We start from the raw sequence: 18320 nt of genomic DNA on the forward strand, positions 1-18320 counted from the left end.
TCCCTACTAGCGATTGAGGTAGGTTCTGCAAAGATGAGGGCCTATGAACCACCTACTCAGATGGCTTCCTCTGCCACTCAGGCTCCTGCCTGGCCCCTTCTTTCTGGGCGTGAGAACTGTGCAGGGCACACCCAGGGTAGTGCAGGGCTACCACAGGACCCAGCTGTGTCCCTGAAGGGTGTGTGTCCTGCTGGATCCTCCCACTGTATCCCCTCTTGCCCTGCCCAGTGTTCCTGTCCTTTTTCGGGATCGCCAGCATCGGCCTCAGCTGCTTGGTGGCTCTCTTCCTGTACCATGTGGTCTTTGGAATCCAGTACCTGGGCATCCTCAACGGGGTGGCTGCTTTTGTGATAGTGGGCATTGGTGAGTTGCTTCTGTGGCATGGTGGGAAAGGTGGAAAGGAGGCCAAGATTTGGAAACAGGGGCCTCGTTCTGGAGACGGGGGCTGGGGAGGGCAGGGAGAATGGAGGGCAGGGCTTGGATTTCGAGTGGGTAGAGCCAAAGTTGGATGGGTCTTTCCAAACTCCAGACTGAGAAGCAGGACTCCCCTGAAGCCTGACCTCTTGGGGCAGACTCAGGATTGGGCTAGGCCCAGCTTGGGCCTGATTCTGGATATAGCAAAATGATCCTGAGCCTGCCCCTGCTGGCCTGGGACTCCCTCCCATAGGTGTGGACGATGTCTTTGTATTCATCAACACCTACCGCCAGGCTACCCACCTGGAAGACCCACAGCTGCGGATGATCCACACCATCCAGACGGCAGGAAAGGCCACCTTCTTCACCTCCCTGACCACGGCCGCTGCCTATGCAGCTAATGTCTTCTCCCAGGTGCGAGACTGCCTTTGTCCCTGGCCCCGTCTCTTCCTTCCCCCCATCATGAGCCCTGGACTCTGCTCCTCCCACATGCCCCACATAGCTTTTGCCTCAAGGCACTTGCCATGTCCCTAGACACCATTCTGGCTACTAGTCACCATTACCAGAACTTAACAAATGGTAGTCATCCAACCTCTGCCCTGAAGGGTATGTGGCAATTTCCAAAGCTCTTCCACATTTAGTTTTCAAGACATAGGACGAAGGTACAATTACATCCTTATTTTCCAAATACAGAAACTGAGGCCCAGAGAGGTAGAGCAACTTCCCCAAGGTCACACAACTGGTAAGTGGTGGCCTATCAAGTCCCCTGACCCTCCATCCAGAGCTCTTTCCAACCACCGGCTTCACACTGTGTTGTCGTCACCCCTCTCGCTGACGTCCCTCTCCCCTGGCCCCATGCTCCTTCAGGCCTCTGAGTTGGGCTCAGGAGAAGGGTCTGTGTTGGGGCCAGGGCCTTGGTGCTGACAGAACCTGAAAGGCAGTGAGCCCACCTGAGCCTTCAAAACATTTAATGACCTGGGCCGGGTGTCCCATCGAGAAACCACTAGATGCTTTGGGATTATCCAGGCCGTGCTAGAGAACTGCATCCAGAACACAGGCAGAGCTGGGCTCTAGTTCCACCTTTGTGATGGGCCACGTGACCTCCAGACCTCTCTGAGCCTCACTTCCCTCCTGTGTAGCTTATTCAGAGACTAAAAGGAGATGATTGTCCCAAGTTTTTCACAAACAGTGAAGGCTTGTCTGCTGTTGGTTACAGTTTCCTTCTGAGCGCCACATCCCTGTGAGGGTCCCTGGGACACTCTGGAGCACACCCGTTGTTCCTCGGCCCCAGGAGCATATGTGAACATTCTCTTCCTTACCCTCATTAACACACGGCCTGGTGTCTAACGTGCTGTCTTCCTCTGATTGTCAGTCACTCCTGGAATGACTGCTATCGAGCACTTGCTCCGAGTCAGGCACCGCTGTGGCCAGTGGGCTGCAGCATGGACACCAGCCTCCGACCCAGAGCTGGGTCCCCTGACACCAGCCCTTGCCTTTTGACGTCCTCCTAGTTCCCGTGGCTGGCAGCCTGGCAGCCTGAGCCTCCTCATCCCGTCTCGTTCTGGAGGTGGTCCGGCTGCAGGGTCTCAGACTCCCTGGGCTCCAGGCCTGACCAGCCTCACATCCCACCCTTACCTCTCCATTGCCAGATCCCGGCCGTCCATGACTTTGGCCTGTTCATGTCTCTCATCGTGTCCTGCTGCTGGCTGGCTGTGCTGTTCACCATGCCTGCTGCCCTGGGCATCTGGAGCCTTTACATGGCACCGCTGGAGAGTGCCTGCCAGACCAGGTGAGCAGGTGGGCAGAGGCGCGGGGGGGGGGGGGGGGGGGGGGAGGGGGAGGGGGAGGGGCGTGTCCTCTGGGGCCACTCAGCATACCACCTTCTCTTCTACAAGCTCTGTGATCCTTTATTGAGCACCTTCTGTATGCCCAGTTCTATGCTGGGTGCTACTGGGGGACCAAGGAAGAAGAAGAGAACCCTCCCTGATAGTCACCATTTGTAATTACCTGCTCTCTGCCGGGAAGTGGGCAGAGCGCTTTTGCACAAGACCTTATTCCCACCGCCTCCCCATCCCCGGGACCCTCGGAGCTGGGTTCCCTTGTTTTGCCGGTCTTACCCACGAGGAAACAAGGGCTGAGAGAGGGTGGGTGACATTCTCAAGCTCACCCATTCAGTAGGCAGCAGAGCTGAGATTAAAACCTCATAATCTGACCAGACCCCGTGCCCAGGTGCCATACTAAATATCCCCAGGCTTCTCCTCTCGGTGGAGAAACATATTTAGACACAGTGAGCTGTGTGCAGACGTGAATGGGTCAGGGCCACGGTTGCTGCCAGAGGTCGGGGGGTTGGGGTCTCGCGGCCTGAGTGGTAGGGCAAGGAGGGAGAGCGGGGGAGGCCACATGGGGTCTGGCCTGGGTGGCTGGCTGGGCTTGGGTGCTGGGAATGACAGGGTCTCTGGGCTTGGGGCAGGGCACACCAGGGCGGGGGTCCCTCTCCCTGGGTCATGGCTGCTGTCACCCTTTGTCCAGAGGAAGGGGGGCACCGAGGGTCTGGGGGGCAGATGGCACCGGGAAGGAACCAGGCAACAAGCTCCTGGGAGTCCGTGACGCGTGTCCTCGGAAGATGTCCGCAGCAGCCTGAGGCCCGGGCTCACGTGGTGGGCGGTGGGGGGGGGGGTGAGGGGGGCTTGCCCCACCCTCCTGGCACACCTGGGGCCCTCGGGGCTCACCCCTCTCCCCGACTCTGTCCGTAGCTGCCACCAGAAGTGTGGCCGCAAGAGCTCCCTGCACCTCCCCGGGGATGTGTTTGCCACCCCCGAGCGGGCTGGGGGCAGCCCCACCCAGGGCCCCATGCCCTACCTCGATGATGACATCCCCTTGCTGAATGTGGAGGAGGAGCCAGGTGAGTTCCGGCACAGGCCTGCCCTGCTGACCCTGGCGGGACCCGGGGCTGTGTCTGTCAGGGAGGTCACTTTCGACGAAGTGATTTGAAGACAGGCGGATCCTGATGGCCCTTGGGGATCCCCCTCGAGCATTTGGGCTTCCCTAGGGAGGGCGGGGACGCGGGTGGGCTTTGATGGGTGTCTGGGCCAGGCCTCTGATGAGCCGCTGTTCTGCCTGGCAGTGTCGCTGGAGCTGGGAGACGTGTCCCTGGTGTCTGTGCCCCCGGAGAGCCTACAGCCAGCACCCGACAGGGGCAGCCGGGGCCAGCTCATTGCCCAGCTGCAGGAGTTACTGTACCACTGGGCTCTGTGGTCAGCCGTCAAGAGCCGCTGGGTGATCGTGGGTAAGTAGCTCTCCACCCTCCTTCCCCTGTGTCTTGCGGTGGGATCCCAGCCCCCTCCTGCAAACGAACCTGGGTTAGTGTCTCACTCTCTGGGCCTCCCCCCTTCCTGTGTAGAATGGAGCTGGTCCCACAACAGCTGTTGTTTGTTGAGCACCTACTACGTGCCAGTCATCATGCTGGGCGGGAGAGCAGAGCCCTCAATGCTTGGGCTCCAGAGTCAGACCACCCGGTCAGACCAGTCAGTCACCAACTGGGTGACCAGCCAGTAAGGCTGAGCTGTGAGTCAGTCTGAGCCTCACTTTCCTATCCTGTTTCTGAGGAGGAGAATAGCATCTATCTAGGGGCGCCTGGGGGGCCCAATTGGTTGAGCATCTGACTCTTGATCTCAGCTCAGGTCGTGATCTCACGGTTCCTGAGTTGGATGGAGCAGCACGTCGGGCTCTGCACTGACAGCGTGGAGCCTGCTTGGGATTCTCTCTCTCTCTCTCTCTCTCTCTCTCTGTCTCTCTCTGTCTCTCTCTGTCTCTCTCTCTCTCTGTCTCAAAAATAAATAAACAAACTTAAAAAAAAGAACAGTGTATATCTAATAAGGCAGTCGTGGGGCAAGTAGGGAACTCAGCCGGGTGTGTGGGGCGCAGTAAGTGCTCAAGAAACATCAGTGCTGCTGTTATGATAACGATTGACAGTATTTAAGGTTGTGTATAACCAAGCGCATGTGCCAGCTCTTTATCAACTGTTAAGTGCCCTAAGGTAGTGGCCGATTCTTATCCAGGAGTCTGAGATTGCAGCTTATAGCCTGATCTCCAAACGACACAAATAACATCCATCCCTCCCCACCCCCACCCACCCCCCCCCACCCCCCCCACCCCCCGCCACCAAGGACCAGTCCCTGACAAGGCTTCACCCCCAGGCCAGCACACCATACCTCTGCCAGCTCCCTTGGGCCCCCGCCCCACCCTGCCACCCCACAAAGGGAACAGCTCTCACCTGGGGCTGTGGGTGCCTCCTGCGCCCTGCCCCCACCTAGCGCGGCGTCCTCTCCTGGCAGGGCTCTTTGTCTCCGTCCTCATCTTGTCCCTGGTGTTTGCCAGCCGGCTCCGCCCCGCCAGCCGGGCCCCCCTGCTCTTCCGGCCCGATACCAACATCCAGGTGCTGCTGGATCTCAAGTACAACCTGAGCGCTGAGGGCATATCGTGCATCACCTGTTCAGGTGAGAGTTCCGTCGGGGTGTCCCCTGTGGCTCCCTGCTCTCTTTGGAGTTTCGGGTCTCCAAGACTGTGAGCCTGAGAGATGTGACGTGTCCAGGCTGTCCATCACTGTGCAACCTCAGCAAATCGCTGAGCCTGAGTGTTTCCGCGTTTCCTGAAACAGGTATTTACTGGGTGCTGGGGAGACCGCAGTGGGCAGGACAGGCTTCCTGAACTCAGGGAGTTCATTCGCCTGCCAGGGGCCAGCGTTGTAATAGTGGATCTGAGCTGTGGTGGAGGAAGAACAGGGCACCTGGGGAGCTCGAGAGAGAAGAGAAGAGAGGTGGGCAAGACCAGGGCCAAGTCTGAGAGAGGCAGCCCCAGGAGCTAAGGCCAACCAGGTAGGTGGGGCCAGGGTCTGGAGGGCTAGAGCGAGGAGTCTGCATTTTATTCTAATTGGCAGGGGGAGCTAGTGGAGGGTTTTGAGCAGAGTAGGGCTGTGATGGAGGGCGCTGTGTGGAGGTGGACGGTAGGGCCAGGGTGCAAGCTGGCTGGGAGACCAGGTAGGAGGCTGGTGCCCTCATCTGAACTTGAGATGGTGGGCCTGAGGCCAGCGTGCTTATGGGGGCAGTGGAGCCACGAGGTTTTTAGGAAGTGAAAGCCATAGGATTTGGGGATGGAGTTGGTGTCAGGGATGAGCAAAGAGATGAGTTAAAGATGTCTCCTCACCTTAGATGTAGTCTGGTCCAGAGGAGAGCCTGAGGTCAGGGTTGGGGGCAGGGGAAGTTGGCCAGTCGGTTAGAACCAAAGGAGAAGATGCTTGGGCAAGTGCTTCCTGCTCCTAGGAGAGGATCCGCTGACCGCTCTAATTGCCTTCGTTTAATTAGGGCGGTGTCCATATTAACTTGGCCTTCCCCTTGGTATTGGCATTAGCCAAATGCATGATAATTGAGTGCGGCTCAGGGAGGTGCCTGAAGAGCCCCTCCTAAATTGGAGCCAACACCCTCCCCCCCACTCCCGCCACATCCCCGGCTCCTCTCCTGTCCCCCGCCCCCGGGCACATGCATCAAACTCCATTACTACTGCTGCTATGAGGCCACCTGCCATCCCTCAGGGCCCGGAGTCAAAAAGCCACATCCACTACCATTTCACAGATGGACAAAACCCAGGATAGTGCCGAAACTCCTGGAATCATCTGGAGAAGGGCCAGGATGCCGGCCCAAGTCCAGCCCCCAGCCCCTTGTAGCTCTCAGCATTCTGAACTGCCTCTCAGAGGGACCTGTTCATGTTGTCCCAAAAAGGGCTTGCAGGGCCAATGAGACTGGATCTGAATGAGGCTCTGCCTCTCACTTCCTTTACGGGTCACGGCACCTCCCTGAACCTCTGCTTTCTCCTTTGTCAAGCGGGGTTAATGATAGCGACCTTCTAGAATTATTGTGAAGATTGCATCTTTGAAGGTGTCAAATTTCTCTCATTAGAAAACAACAAAGAAAACAGAAAATTCATCCGCAGTGGTTGAGGCAAAACGAGACAGTCCCCTGTCATCTGTGCTAGTTGATGATGTTCCTTTTCTAATTGTTCCCACTAATTGAGCATTTATCACGAACCAGACATGTAGCCAAGTGCACGAGATGCAGCACCCCGTCTGGTCCTTCCACCACCCTCTGGAGATTCGGGGTCACCCCGTTTGCCAGAGCAGGGACGTGAGGCGTGGCGAGGAGGACGAGGGAATGCGTCCGCATGTCTTTCTCTGGGTGGAGCTGACAGGTGCCTTTCTTTCGCCTTAAGATTCCTGCGAAATCAGGGGCGCCTGAGTGGCTGAGTCGGTTAAGCATCCGACTTTGGCTCAGGTCACGATCTCGCAGTTCAGGAGCCCGAGCCCCCACGTTGGGCTCTGCGCTGACAGCTTGGAGCCTGGAGCCTGCTTCGGATTCTGTGTCTCCCTCTTTCTCTCTGCCCCTCCCCTGCTAGAACTGTGTGTGTCTGTCTTTCTCTCTCAAAAAAAATAAACAAAAAAAAATTTTAAATAAAGATTCCTGCAAATTCGATATTTGGCACTTTTTCAGTTCCATCCTGTTTCTTTCAGACCCCTGACACCCCTCCCCCTAAGCTGAGAGCCCTGAGGCCCATGTCCCTGGGGCTGTTATCCATCCCAGTCTCTGCCCTCCCCTGCCAGGCTCAGCCAGGGAGGCCCTGTGTCCCTAATGACGTGTGGGGGGGGGGGCAGGTCTGTTCCAGGAGAAGCCCCACAGCCTGCAGAACAACATCCGGACGTCCCTGGAGAAGAAGAAGCGGGGCTCAGGGGTCTCCTGGGCCAGCCGGCCTGAGGCCACCCCACAGGGTAAGTGGGGCATGTGTTCTGGCTGGGGTGGGGGCTCTGGGGGATCCTGCCTGATGCTGGGGTGTGGAGGTCCTGTGGAGATAGATGACATTCATTCCCTGGGTCTCCTGGGAGAACAACAGTCTGTGTTCTTGGGGTCACTGAGGAGGGGTTGGGTTGTGAGGGGGGGGTGACCTCAGGGCCCCTCCTGCCAGCACCACAGCCAGGCTCTGGTGCCCTAGGAACCCGCCGTGCACCAGATCCACCCTGAGTGTCTGGGGGAGGACAGGGGTGTCCTGAGCCCTGGAGGGTGGCTCATCCCTGCCCGGGTCTCTGGGACACGTGTAGGAATCAGCCCCCACCCTGGGGCAGTTTTGTGTGTCCTTGTCATCCCCTGGCTGTCGTCACCCCTCTGTGCCTACCACTGTCACTCCCAGCTCTGGCCCCACCGCTCAGCCTGCGCCCCGCCCTGGGTGGCACTGCCCACATTGCTTGCACCTCGTCACCACGATCCGTACCATCGCCGTCACTCCCTCCACCTATGCCGCCACCCCATCCTGGTGACCACTGCCATCTCCCTTTCATCTGTGCTACCATCCCATCCCCGCGTCCACCACCAGCACCCCCAGCTTGCCGTGGGCTCGGTCCAATAGAGAGGCTCAGAGCCAGCATTCAGAGCTGAGCCCTGATGAGGAACAGAGAGCAGGCTGCTCTGGGGTCAGGGAAGCCAGTCAGGGTGACTGTCCACCCCTCCTCCATCCTTCGTTTGTCTCCCAGACTCCCCAGGCACCGTGTATGTCTCCAAGGTGAAGAGTAAGGGTCACCCAGCCGTGTACAGGTTCTCCCTCAACGCCAGCCTGCCTGCCCCTTGGCAGATCGTGTCCCCCGGGGACGGGGAGGTGCCCTCCTTTCAGGTGAGTCCGGGCTGCCGGGACTTGAACCGCTGCTGCCGAGGAAGGTGGCCCTCGACGCCGCACTGGCGGGCACTGGCCATGTAGGGAGGGGGAGGCGGGGTCTGCGAGGATGGAGCTGCTACAGGAGATGAGGACCCTCTCCCAGCCAGGTCTGCGGCACCTACAGAGCGGGGACAGCATGGGCTCCCAAGTCAGCCAGACCTGGGTTCGAGTCCTGGCTCTGCCATCTGTAGTCTGGGTGTCTTCGGGCAGCTTACTTAATCTCTGAGCCTCAGTTTCTTCATCTGTGAAACGGGGTGTGTAAAGCACAGCCAGGGTCGGAGGTCCATGAAGTGAGGCCTGCATGGCATGTAGCACCTAAGACACAGCAAGTGCTGCTTGGCAAGTTACATGTGGTTCTTGGCAGCCGCTCCTGCACCCCAGCAAAGAGCCTCTGAGGGCCAACCAGGCCCTGTCAGGAGTCATCTGTGTTTCTCTGACATGTTACACCCTCTGGGTGACATAGTTACCTACATCAGTTCCTGTGTTCAGGCTTTATATTTCCATTTGAAAGATGCCTGTGGCGTTTCCTGACCCTGAGCCTTTGCACTGCTGTTCCCACTGCCCAGAAAGCTTTCCTTCCAGCTTAATGCATGGCAGGCCCCTCACTGACGCCTCAGCATAACTGTCACCTCCTCACAGGGCCCTGTGCCCCCGCGCACTTCTCACTCGGTTCACCCTCCTCCTCCCCTGCCCGTTTATCCGTGTCTTATCATCCTGACTCTTTAATTCACAGCCCCTGCAAGAACCCAAAGCCATGGTGATCGGCAGCCCCCCGGGAGGCAGGGACCAAGCCCATGTTGCTGACTACTGTGTGTTCAGGGCCTGGCACACAGTAGGTGCTCAGCTGCAGAAAAGGGCTGAGGCTCAGACAGGGAGGGAAGGATTTGCCCAATGTGCAGACTCGAACCCAGGCCTCCTGAGCCTCTGTCCCCAGCTGTGGGCGCGGGGACGGGGTGGGACCAGCCTCGGGGGGAGGGCGCGGAGCCTGAGGCCGGGCCCAGGCCGAGGCAGCCCCCCGGAGTCACGTGTCTTGTCTCTGTCGCTCCACTGCCTAGGTGTATAGAGCGCCTTTGGGTAACTTCACCAAGAAGCTGACCGCTTGTATGTCTACAGTAGGGCTGCTCCAGGCGGCGAGCCCCTCCCGCAAGTGGATGGTGACAACCTTGGCCTGTGACGCCAAGCGGGGCTGGAAGTTTGACTTCAGCTTCTACGCGGCCGCCAAGGAGCAGCAGCACACCCGGTAACAGAGCATCGCGGATAAGCCGGTGTCCGCCAGCCCGGCCCCCTTCTCGCCAGGGATGTCAGCAGACGCCTTTAGGAAACCCCTGTCCGCGTGCACACACGCGTTCAGGTGGTTCTGTGCCCGGGACCGGGGCATGGGGAACGCGGGCGCAGAGGACGGCCCGTGACCTGCTCTGCCGCTCTGCCTCGTGCTGGCTCTGCAGCTCCTTCGCGAACCTCATGTGCTGGCCTCTTTCCAGGGTTCAGGTGTCTACTCAGATGCCCCCCCTGGGGAGAGGCTTACCCCCCCCCCCCCCCGCCTCCATCCAGAAGAGCCACACCTGCTCTCTCTCCCTGCGAGCGACCCCCTGCTCCCAGTCTGGCCCCATCACCACCTGGAAACACACTGACCGGCTGGTTTATAAGCTGTGTTGCATCAGGAGCACGCGGGCATCCTTCCACGGGTGCCCTGACTGCTTCCCCTGCTCCGTCCCTCGCACCTGGCACGATGTCTCGCACACAGGGGGCGCTCGGCTAACACTTGCCGAATGAATGGACGTGTGCGCTCCGTACGTCCTCTCGAAGGCACTCTTCACATTCTCTCCCAATATAATCAATTCAGAAAACACCGCCCTCCCCCCCCACTGACCATAAGGAGACAGGAGAGGGACTGTGTCTATTATACTTACCTGTTGTATCCCCAGGCCCTGCCTAGTGCCTGGTATGACATAAGTGCCCCAAAATACTTAATGAGTGTTGGGATTCTGTGCCTGTGCACTGGAGGCGGGGGGGGGGGGGGGGGGGGGCGGGTCTCTGAGCAGCTGGGGGCACCTCTTTCCCAGGTTTTATTCCTGTGTTCTGACCCCACATTCATTTCTCCATTGAAGCTGTATTTTATCGTTCATTCACGTAACAAACACGGGGCACTGACTGTGTGCCAGCACCGTGCTAGTCCTGGGGATACAGTGGTAAACAGGACAGATGTGGGTCCTGCCCTTAGGCCGGCCAGCGGGAGACAGCAGCTAACGAGTCAGCCGCGATGTCGTTACAAATGATGATACGTGCCCAGAGAGCAGCAGTGCAGTCCCTGTGCTGGTGACACACGGGGCTACGGTCTCTGACAGCCTGGCCTCAGGGCACCAGGCACCCACAAAGGCTGGACTCCACTTGAGGCAGAGGGCAGTGGTGCAGAGGTTGGGGGGAGTGGGGAGGTGACTGAGATGGGTTCCCTGGGTCCTTCCAGCCTCGGGTACCCTGGCTCGGGCAGTGGGGGTCCCTCTGCCCGCTCTCCCCTGAGGCCAGGGCTGGGCTTGCTCTGCAAGGACACAACGGCAACTGGGATCAGGCTGCCTGGACGAGCTTAGAACATTCTAGAAAGAACCTTGAGCTCCATCAGGTCCAGTGGTGAACAAGCTAACCGCGGAACCCTTGCTTCAGACAGAATCTTGAGGCTCAGTGACTGTTCAGGTTAAGGTGAGGGTGCCTCTGAGCAGGAACCCTGAGGCTGGCCTGGGGGGGCCCCTCTGTGAACTCTTGCACCCCCTGCAGGGCGGTTTGGAAAACTGGTCTTCACCCCTCATGCAGCAGGTGGGGAGACACGCAGAAGGGAAGGCTGTGAGGCAGCCCTGGGGAGCGCCTTGGCAGTGGCCAGACTAGAAGTGGCCTCCAGAGCCCAGCCCCCAACCTGAGACCACATCCTTGTGCTGGGGGACCCGAGTCCGTCCCCTGCACTCTTCTAGCCCCTGCTCGCAGCCACACATGGCTGTGCTTGCCTCACCTCCCAGGCTCCTCCCGGCCTTCCCAGCCTCAGCCCGGCTCCTTTGCCTCCACAGGAAAGTGTACTTTGCTCAGTCCCACAAGCCCCCTTTCCACGGGCGTGTGTGCGCCGCGCCTCCGGGCTGCTTGCTCAGCTCCAGCCCCGACGGCCCCACCAAAGGCTTCTTCTATGTGCCCAGTGAGAAAGGTACGTGCACAGGGAGGCTGCCTTGGGGCCTGGGGAGGCCGGGCCCCACCCTCCTGTACAGACGTGACTCCCTCTGCAGTGCCCAAGGCCCGCCTCTCAGCCACCTTCGGCTTCAACCCCTGCGTGAACACCGGCTGTGGGAAGCCAGCCGTGCGGCCACTGGTGGACACCGGGGCCATGGTCTTCGTGGTCTTTGGCATTATTGGCATCAACCGCACGCGGCAGGTGGACAACCATGTCATCGGAGACCCGGTACGTGGGCCCACTTTGAGCAGATGCCGGAGGACCCGACTGCACCAGGTTCACAAACCAGGCTCGGGCGGCCACTAGCCCTGCTCCCCACACCCCCTCTTGGCTCCTTTGCTCACCGAGCTCAGTTGGGACCACCATGGGCTCTTGAGGGCACTGTTTCTCTTGAGGAGTGATCAAGGTTGAGCTCTTAGAATCACCCAGGAATCTGGGTACATTTTGGGCCTGAGCTGGTTGCCCCCTCAGCATGAGGGGCTGGAACGGAGCTGAGGGAGAATGCAGGTGTATAAACCCCCTCCTTCTGCAGGAGGCCCTCCCTGCGCCCGCAGCCCTTGCTGCATGCCTGACCAAGGGGCCCTCCGCTCTGTCTCCTCCCTTGTACACGCTTGTGCCCTGTGCTGGGCTCTCGGGTGTCTGAAAGGGAGAGACACGGACGGAGCCGTGGCTGGGTCCGCCTGGCACAGAGTGGGGGCTGAGCACGTGGTAGGCAGGGCTGTGGATGTGGTACCGTCATAGCTCCTGCCTTGAGAAGCCAGTCCAGCTGAGTATACAGGAATCTTTCCCGAAGTAATTCGGGAGCCAGAACAGTCTAAGATCTGTGTGATCAGTCTAGACCGAGGATCCCGAGGTGTTTAGAGGAGGGTGGGGAGGTGAGGAGGGGACAAAGCACACTGGGGAAGTGGGTGAGGGATTTGGATGTGCAGAGGGAGGGGAGGGAGCAGGAAGCCCCCATGAGAGCCTGTGGGTAAAAGCAGGGGTGAGCCCGGGGGGCTCACCGTGCAGGGTGGACAGTGGTGGGAGCCCTACAGAGTGGACTCAGGCAGGGACCTCAGGCGACTGTGCCCGGGGCTCCAGCACAGTGTCTGTGATGGTGGTGGGAGCTTCGGAGGTTCTGGCCCCGGGGCAGGGCCCAGGGCCGAGTTCCTGACTCACTGAGCAGCCTTTGCCCGCTTGTGTCTCCTTGGGAAAGGGCAGTGTCATCTATGACAGCAGCTTTGATCTCTTCAAAGAAATTGGGCACCTGTGTCGCCTCTGCAAGGCCATCGCGGGGAACTCGGAGCTGGTGAAGCCAGGCGGGGCCCAGTGCCTTCCCTCAGGTGCGCGGGGGGAGGACAGGCTGGGGAAGCTCCACGGGTGGACAGCCATGAGCACACGTGTGCCTGGCGCGTGTCCTGCAGACATGCATCTGTGCCTGAATTTGCATCCGTGCTGGGGTGAGGGGTGCGTGACTCTTCCCGAGTGGGCTCATGGGTGAACATGAACAGGTGCAGACGTGCACATGTGTGGGGGCACCTGCAGGAGTAGCTTTTCCAGAACTGGGAGCCAGGGCCAGGGCTGACACAGATGAGGCCCTGCCAGGGCTCTGCTCAAGGGGGCACAAGATGTCCTTTTCCACCCCGATGGCAAGTGACTGTTGTAAGTTGCCTAATGGCACTGCCACTGGTTACAGACACATTTGAAAGCTGGGGGGCTGGGGGAAGGGCGTGCACCCCTCCCATACTCTCACCCGACGGGTGAGGACACACGTCCGGTGGGGGGGGGGATGGGGGGGCCAGGGGTGCTCTCCCGGGGTCCCCTCCCCGACCACCTCTCTCCCCTTCTCCCCACAGGCTACAGCACCTCCTCCGTCCTGCAGATGCTGCACCCTGAATGCAAGGAGCTGCCGGAGCCCAACCTGCTCCCGGGGCAGCTGTCCCACGGGGCGGTGGGTGTCAAGGAAGGCCGAGTGCAGTGGATCTCCATGGCCTTTGAGTCGGTGAGCTCCCGTGGCCAGCCGGGCACAGTGCCGAGGGCTCGCCTCACGTGTGTGCACCTGATTCCCCGTCCCTGGCCGAGACCAGAGGGGCTGCTCAGGTCACGTGGTTATGAGTGTCAGCATCGGGTTTTAAACCAGGGCCACCTGACCACAGGGCGCTGCCCTTTCTCTGATGTTGGCTGTCCGCCGGTTCCCACCAGCCCAGGGTGTGTGTCGTTTTGCAGCCTCTGGGCTGGGGAGCAGACGAGGTTGGGGGCTGGTGAGAGTCTAGGATGCTCCCCTCTGAGGGCCCCTTTGGGGGGCCTGGTTGTGGGTCGCAGAGCCAGGTGCTGGGCCTGCCCCGGAAGAGCTTGGAAGCCAAAGGACCAGCCATCCGCGCACATCACTACTTCCTCTCTCATCCTGACACTCCCTGGACTCCCACGTGCACACGCACGCACACGCACGTACACGTGAGCACACGAGAGCCCTGACTTGGGCATCTGCGGACCTCAGGGCCCTGGCACTTCACTCCACGAGGCTTCCCAAGCCCGCCCCTGCTGTCCGTGTGCCGAGACCCAGGGTCCAGCTCCACCTCTGATCCTGGTGTGCTCTGTGTCCTTGAACAAATCACTGCCGGCCTCAGGTTCCTCCTCTGCAGAACGGGGTCAGTGAGGATACACGTGAAAGTCCCAGAGCAGGGTGAGTGCCTGCCTCTTCCCCCGAACGGCTCCTCAGAGCTGGGGGCTGTGAAGCAGACTCACGCTGCAGCCAGGAGACGAGCAGCTTGCTGGGCAGTGACAACAGCTATGATGGGGAAGCACCGAGGCCTTGCAGAGCCCAGCAGAGGCCTGTCTTGGTTAATCAAAGAAGGGCTCCTGGAAGAGACAGAACCCTAGTGAGAGCCTTGAAGGCCAAGTGGGAGCTGGCTGTGCAGGCAGAGGGAACAGCGTGTGCAGAGGGCGTGGCGTGAGAGCGTGGGGGCTCTGGGAGCTGCAGCGGGCTCTGCTACAAAGGGACGGGGACTGTGGTTACATCAGAACCTGCTGCCCTTGTAAGGATCACACGTGCACGAAGAGGCTGGTGGGAGGTAATCCTGGACTGTGGCACCCTCCGCCCCCACGCACAGCATCCTCTGTGTGCAGGTGGCCAAGGGCCGGCTGCATCTGCCACAGAGCAGACCGGCTGTCACCTGGGAAGGGTGAGTGGGCACCGCCCCCTGCCCGTCTCACTGACTCATGTGCCCCACAGACCACGTACAAGGGCAAGTCCTCCTTCCAGACATACTCTGACTACCTGCGCTGGGAGAGCTTCCTACAGCAGCAGCTGCAGACGTTCCCTGAGGGCTCAGCCCTGCGCCGAGGCTTCCAGACTTGCGAGCACTGGAAACAGATCTTCATGGAGATCATAGGCAAGTGGCAGCCCTGCCCCCCACGCCAGGGCTGGGCCGGTGGCAGCGGGTGGGGGAGGGGGGGCAGGGACAGGGAGGTGACCTGGGGTGGGGAGGGCAGGGCAGGGCCTGTCTGAGCTACAGCCTGTCGTCTCCTCAGTCCTGGCCAAGAGCCCTGAAGCAACCAGAACAGCATGGTGGCCAGGAGTACCCATCGGAGGCCAGAATTGGGGTCTCCTGCTCTGGGGTACCTAGCCACGTTCTCTGATCTTGAATCTGGCCGCCTAGAAAGTAACAGTGATCACCACATGGCAGGTCTCTGTCATGCTGGGCCTTCCCGGTGCCACGCCCCGTGCCGAGGGCCTGACCCACGTTCTCTCTAAACTCCCAACAAGGCCTGTGGGGTAGGGGCTGTGATTGCCCTCTTTTACGGGTGAGGCTCAGGGAGGTCATGGCTTCCCAGAGTGACACAGCTAGTGGTGACCGTGTCCACCCGTGGAACCCCAGTAACCTCGGAACCACGGAGGGGAGGGGGGCCTGTAGGCGCCGCACCCACGAAGCCCAGCTGAGGACCGTCTGCTCTTGCCTTCCAGGGGTGCAGAGCGCCCTGTACGGCCTGGCCCTGTCCTTGCTCATCTGTGTGGCCGCCGTGGCCGTGTTCACCACCCACGTGCTCCTCCTGCTGCCTGTGCTCCTGAGCATCTTGGGTATGTGGCAGAGGGGTGACAGGCATCAGGCTGGGGGGCCAGGAGTGGGCAGGGGCCTTGCTAGTGGCCTCCGGTCGGCAGGTTTCTCTCCACCCTTAACTGTCACATCTCCTCGGTGAAGGTTTCCCAACCACCCCCACCTCCCTCCCAGGCAGAAAGACCCTCAGCCACAGGCGTGCATAGGACGGTGCCCCACAGGCGTGTGTGCTCCTGCAAGGGAGCCGCGTGTCGCCAGGTAGTAGTTCCTGGCCCAGTGACCCCTTGCCGCACCTGTCCCCCGCCTTGGAGCGTCCGCTTCTCTCTGGCCCTGGCCCTCCTTGTCCCTCCTGTGTCTAGAAGTGGGGGCTCCACTCTAGGCTTGGCCCCATTCCCCAGGGGCCCTCCGAGTTCGCCCAGGACCCCTCCAGGACTGTGTGGGTGAGGCTGGGTCCAAGCTGCCTCCCCCCCTGCCCCCTGCAGGCATCGTCTGCCTTGTGGTGACCATTATGTACTGGAGCGGCTGGGAGATGGGTGCCGTGGAGGCCATCTCCCTGTCCATCCTTGTCGGCTCCTCCGTGGATTACTGTGTCCATCTGGTTGAGGGCTACCTGCTGGCCGGAGAGAACCTGCCCCCGCACCAGGCTGAGGTGAGCGACCTGCCAGTCCTACCCCAACGCATCTCCCGTCCCCGATGCAGCGGAGGGACCCTCCAGGACAGCTGGACATCCCTGGTGCCCAGCTCCCAACCAGACTGCGTTCCAGGGGCTGAGGTTTCCACGGCCAGTCTCCTCGCCCAGGGGACTTGGTCCTAAGGCATTTCCACCGAGCAGCGCTCCGGGCCTTGGGCGGGTCCATCCCCCAGCCTGTTTCTCTAATGAGCATAAGGGGTTGGACCCGTTGATGCCCAAGGGCCCTTCCTGCTTCCCTGTGTCCGAGTCTCATTCTCCAGCCCGGGGAGCAGGGCGGGCTGTTCCAGTCGTGACTCTGAGGCCACCAACCACCCGTCCGGACCTCTCGGCTTAGTGAGAATGTACTCACATACTCTGTGCCCACACCAGTTCTGGGTCTTGTAAAGTTTTCGTTGTTTCCTAACCTGGAGTTGTGGTGGTGTGAAAACGCTCATAAATACGTGAATCAGCTATGTGTTTAGGTGCTTTTGGTCAAAAGAAAGAGCTCCGTTCCAATCAGGGCCATTTGTGAGGACCTACTGTGCAAATCGGCCTTAGCCTGGTCTTCATACCAACCTTTAAGCGCCTGCCTGTGCACCCTCTTCAGGGAGTTGGTTCATCTTCACACCCACCCTGGGGAGCAGGTGCCGTTACTGGCCCCATTTATGGAGGCAGAATTGGGGGCCTCCAGAAGCGGGCTGGCCCCAGGCGGGGAGGGATCCCGCTGGCATGTCCGTCCCTGGCCCCAGCTCTTGCCCTCACCCTACACCAGGACGCCCACTCACAGCGCCAGTGGAGGACACTGGAGGCCGTGCGGCACGTGGGAGTGGCCATCGTCTCCAGCGCCCTCACCACGGTCATCGCCACGGTGCCCCTCTTCTTCTGCATCATCGCCCCGTTTGCCAAGTTCGGCAAGATCGTCGCGCTCAACACAGGTGTCTCCATCCTCTACACGCTCACGGTCAGCACGGCCCTGCTTGGCATCATGGCCCCCGGCTCCTTCACCCGGACCAGGACTTCCTTCCTCAAAGCCCTGGGCGCTGTGCTCCTGGCAGGGGCCCTGGGGCTGGCTGCCTGCCTCATGCTCCTCCGGAGTGGCTATAAGATCCCCCTGCCCACTGGGACCTCCCTATAGCGCTGGCACTGGGTCCTGACTTAACGCACCTTTTGTCCAGCGGGTGTGGGATGAGGCCCTTGCTCTCTGATCCCAGAGACATGTTTCCCGGCTCGGCTCTAACTCGTTCTGTTCCCAGGCCTGAGCTGGAAAGGCGCCAAGTCGCTCAGTGTGGGAGCCGATGCCCACCTGTGTGGCCTGCACTGCCTTCATCACGGCGCCCAGCCAGAGTTGGATGGGAAGCTGGCTACCACCGTGCCAGACATCCCCTGATAGAAGAGTCCAGCCCCCCTCCATGCCGGGTCACCACGGGGGTGTCCCTCTCACACTGCCTCAGTGCTGACAACTTTTGCATGCGGGTGTTACAGGGCCCCCGTTCTGCAGATGTGAAAACTGAGGCACCAGGAGGCAAACTGACTGACCTGTAGCTGGGTCGGTGACAGAGCCCATCCGCCTCCTGAGTCCCATGCCTCCCTCGGGGAATTTGCAGGAAGAGCACAGCGGGTTTAAGGGCAGGGGCCTTGCACCCCCTATCCTATTTTCCCCTTCCCCCAGCTTTATGGTGGCCAGTGCTGGGTGGTCCTGTGGTCCCTCCCAGGCCTTTTGGTCCTGGCCAGAGAGTACAGAGACTGGCCTGGGGTTCTGCATGCCCGACCCTGGCCCCAGCCTCAACAGGCTCCTTCTCCCCGGGGGCTGCAGGGCCCCAACACAGCCTTCCTCACTGATCCAAGTCCCCAGCTCCCCAACTCGACTCTGGGGCTGGAATTGAGGGAGGCAGCCCCTGGGAGATGGGGGCTGATTGTGCCTGCCGGCATCTCACAGCAGACGGTTCCAATCCCAGTGACAGGAAACTGCCGCCATTAACATGAGCATCGTAACATCTCTGGCTCCCCCATATTCTTCAAATCGTGATAACTAAGTATTCGCAGGCGAGGGGGTGGGCCTGGGCCCCCCAGGGACCAAGGTCCCAGAGTGCTCTGTGTGCAAGGGCGAGGTTGGGGGCTTTGGGTAGCTCTGTGGGAGTGGGGCTCAGTAGATGTGCCTTCTTTTAAGGGGTTCCTCTGGCTCCTCGGCTGGGGCGTTTTTGAGCACGTCTGGCGTGCCGCGTGCTGCACCAGGTACTGGCCTCCT

The 18320-nt window shown here is 60.4% G+C and overlaps 1 protein-coding gene across 2 annotated transcripts in view; it reads left to right on the plus strand.

The window, feature by feature from the left end:
• DISP3 (dispatched RND transporter family member 3) overlaps positions 1-18071 on the plus strand; it is a 50706-nt gene extending 32635 nt beyond the window's left edge. The window contains exons 5-21 of one of the 2 annotated variants that reach the window (XM_086715678.1): positions 229-363; positions 668-828; positions 2064-2203; positions 3168-3316; positions 3539-3700; positions 4749-4910; positions 7115-7228; positions 7985-8121; positions 9219-9403; positions 11217-11347; positions 11427-11599; positions 12567-12693; positions 13207-13352; positions 14583-14742; positions 15315-15428; positions 15888-16054; positions 16848-18071. In XM_086715678.1, coding sequence (XP_086571804.1) covers positions 229-363; positions 668-828; positions 2064-2203; positions 3168-3316; positions 3539-3700; positions 4749-4910; positions 7115-7228; positions 7985-8121; positions 9219-9403; positions 11217-11347; positions 11427-11599; positions 12567-12693; positions 13207-13352; positions 14583-14742; positions 15315-15428; positions 15888-16054; positions 16848-17210 — 2726 coding nt within the window. In that variant the 3' untranslated portion in view covers positions 17211-18071. The remainder of the gene's footprint in view (positions 1-228; positions 364-667; positions 829-2063; positions 2204-3167; positions 3317-3538; positions 3701-4748; positions 4911-7114; positions 7229-7984; positions 8122-9218; positions 9404-11216; positions 11348-11426; positions 11600-12566; positions 12694-13206; positions 13353-14582; positions 14743-15314; positions 15429-15887; positions 16055-16847) is intronic. The other variant, XM_086715679.1, reaches the window with a different exon arrangement.
• The last annotated feature ends 249 nt before the right edge of the window (positions 18072-18320 follow it).

This window comes from Puma concolor, chromosome C1, assembly GCF_028749965.1.
Source record: "Puma concolor isolate L17-30 chromosome C1, mPumCon1.1.hap2, whole genome shotgun sequence".
NCBI lineage: Eukaryota > Metazoa > Chordata > Mammalia > Carnivora > Felidae > Puma > Puma concolor.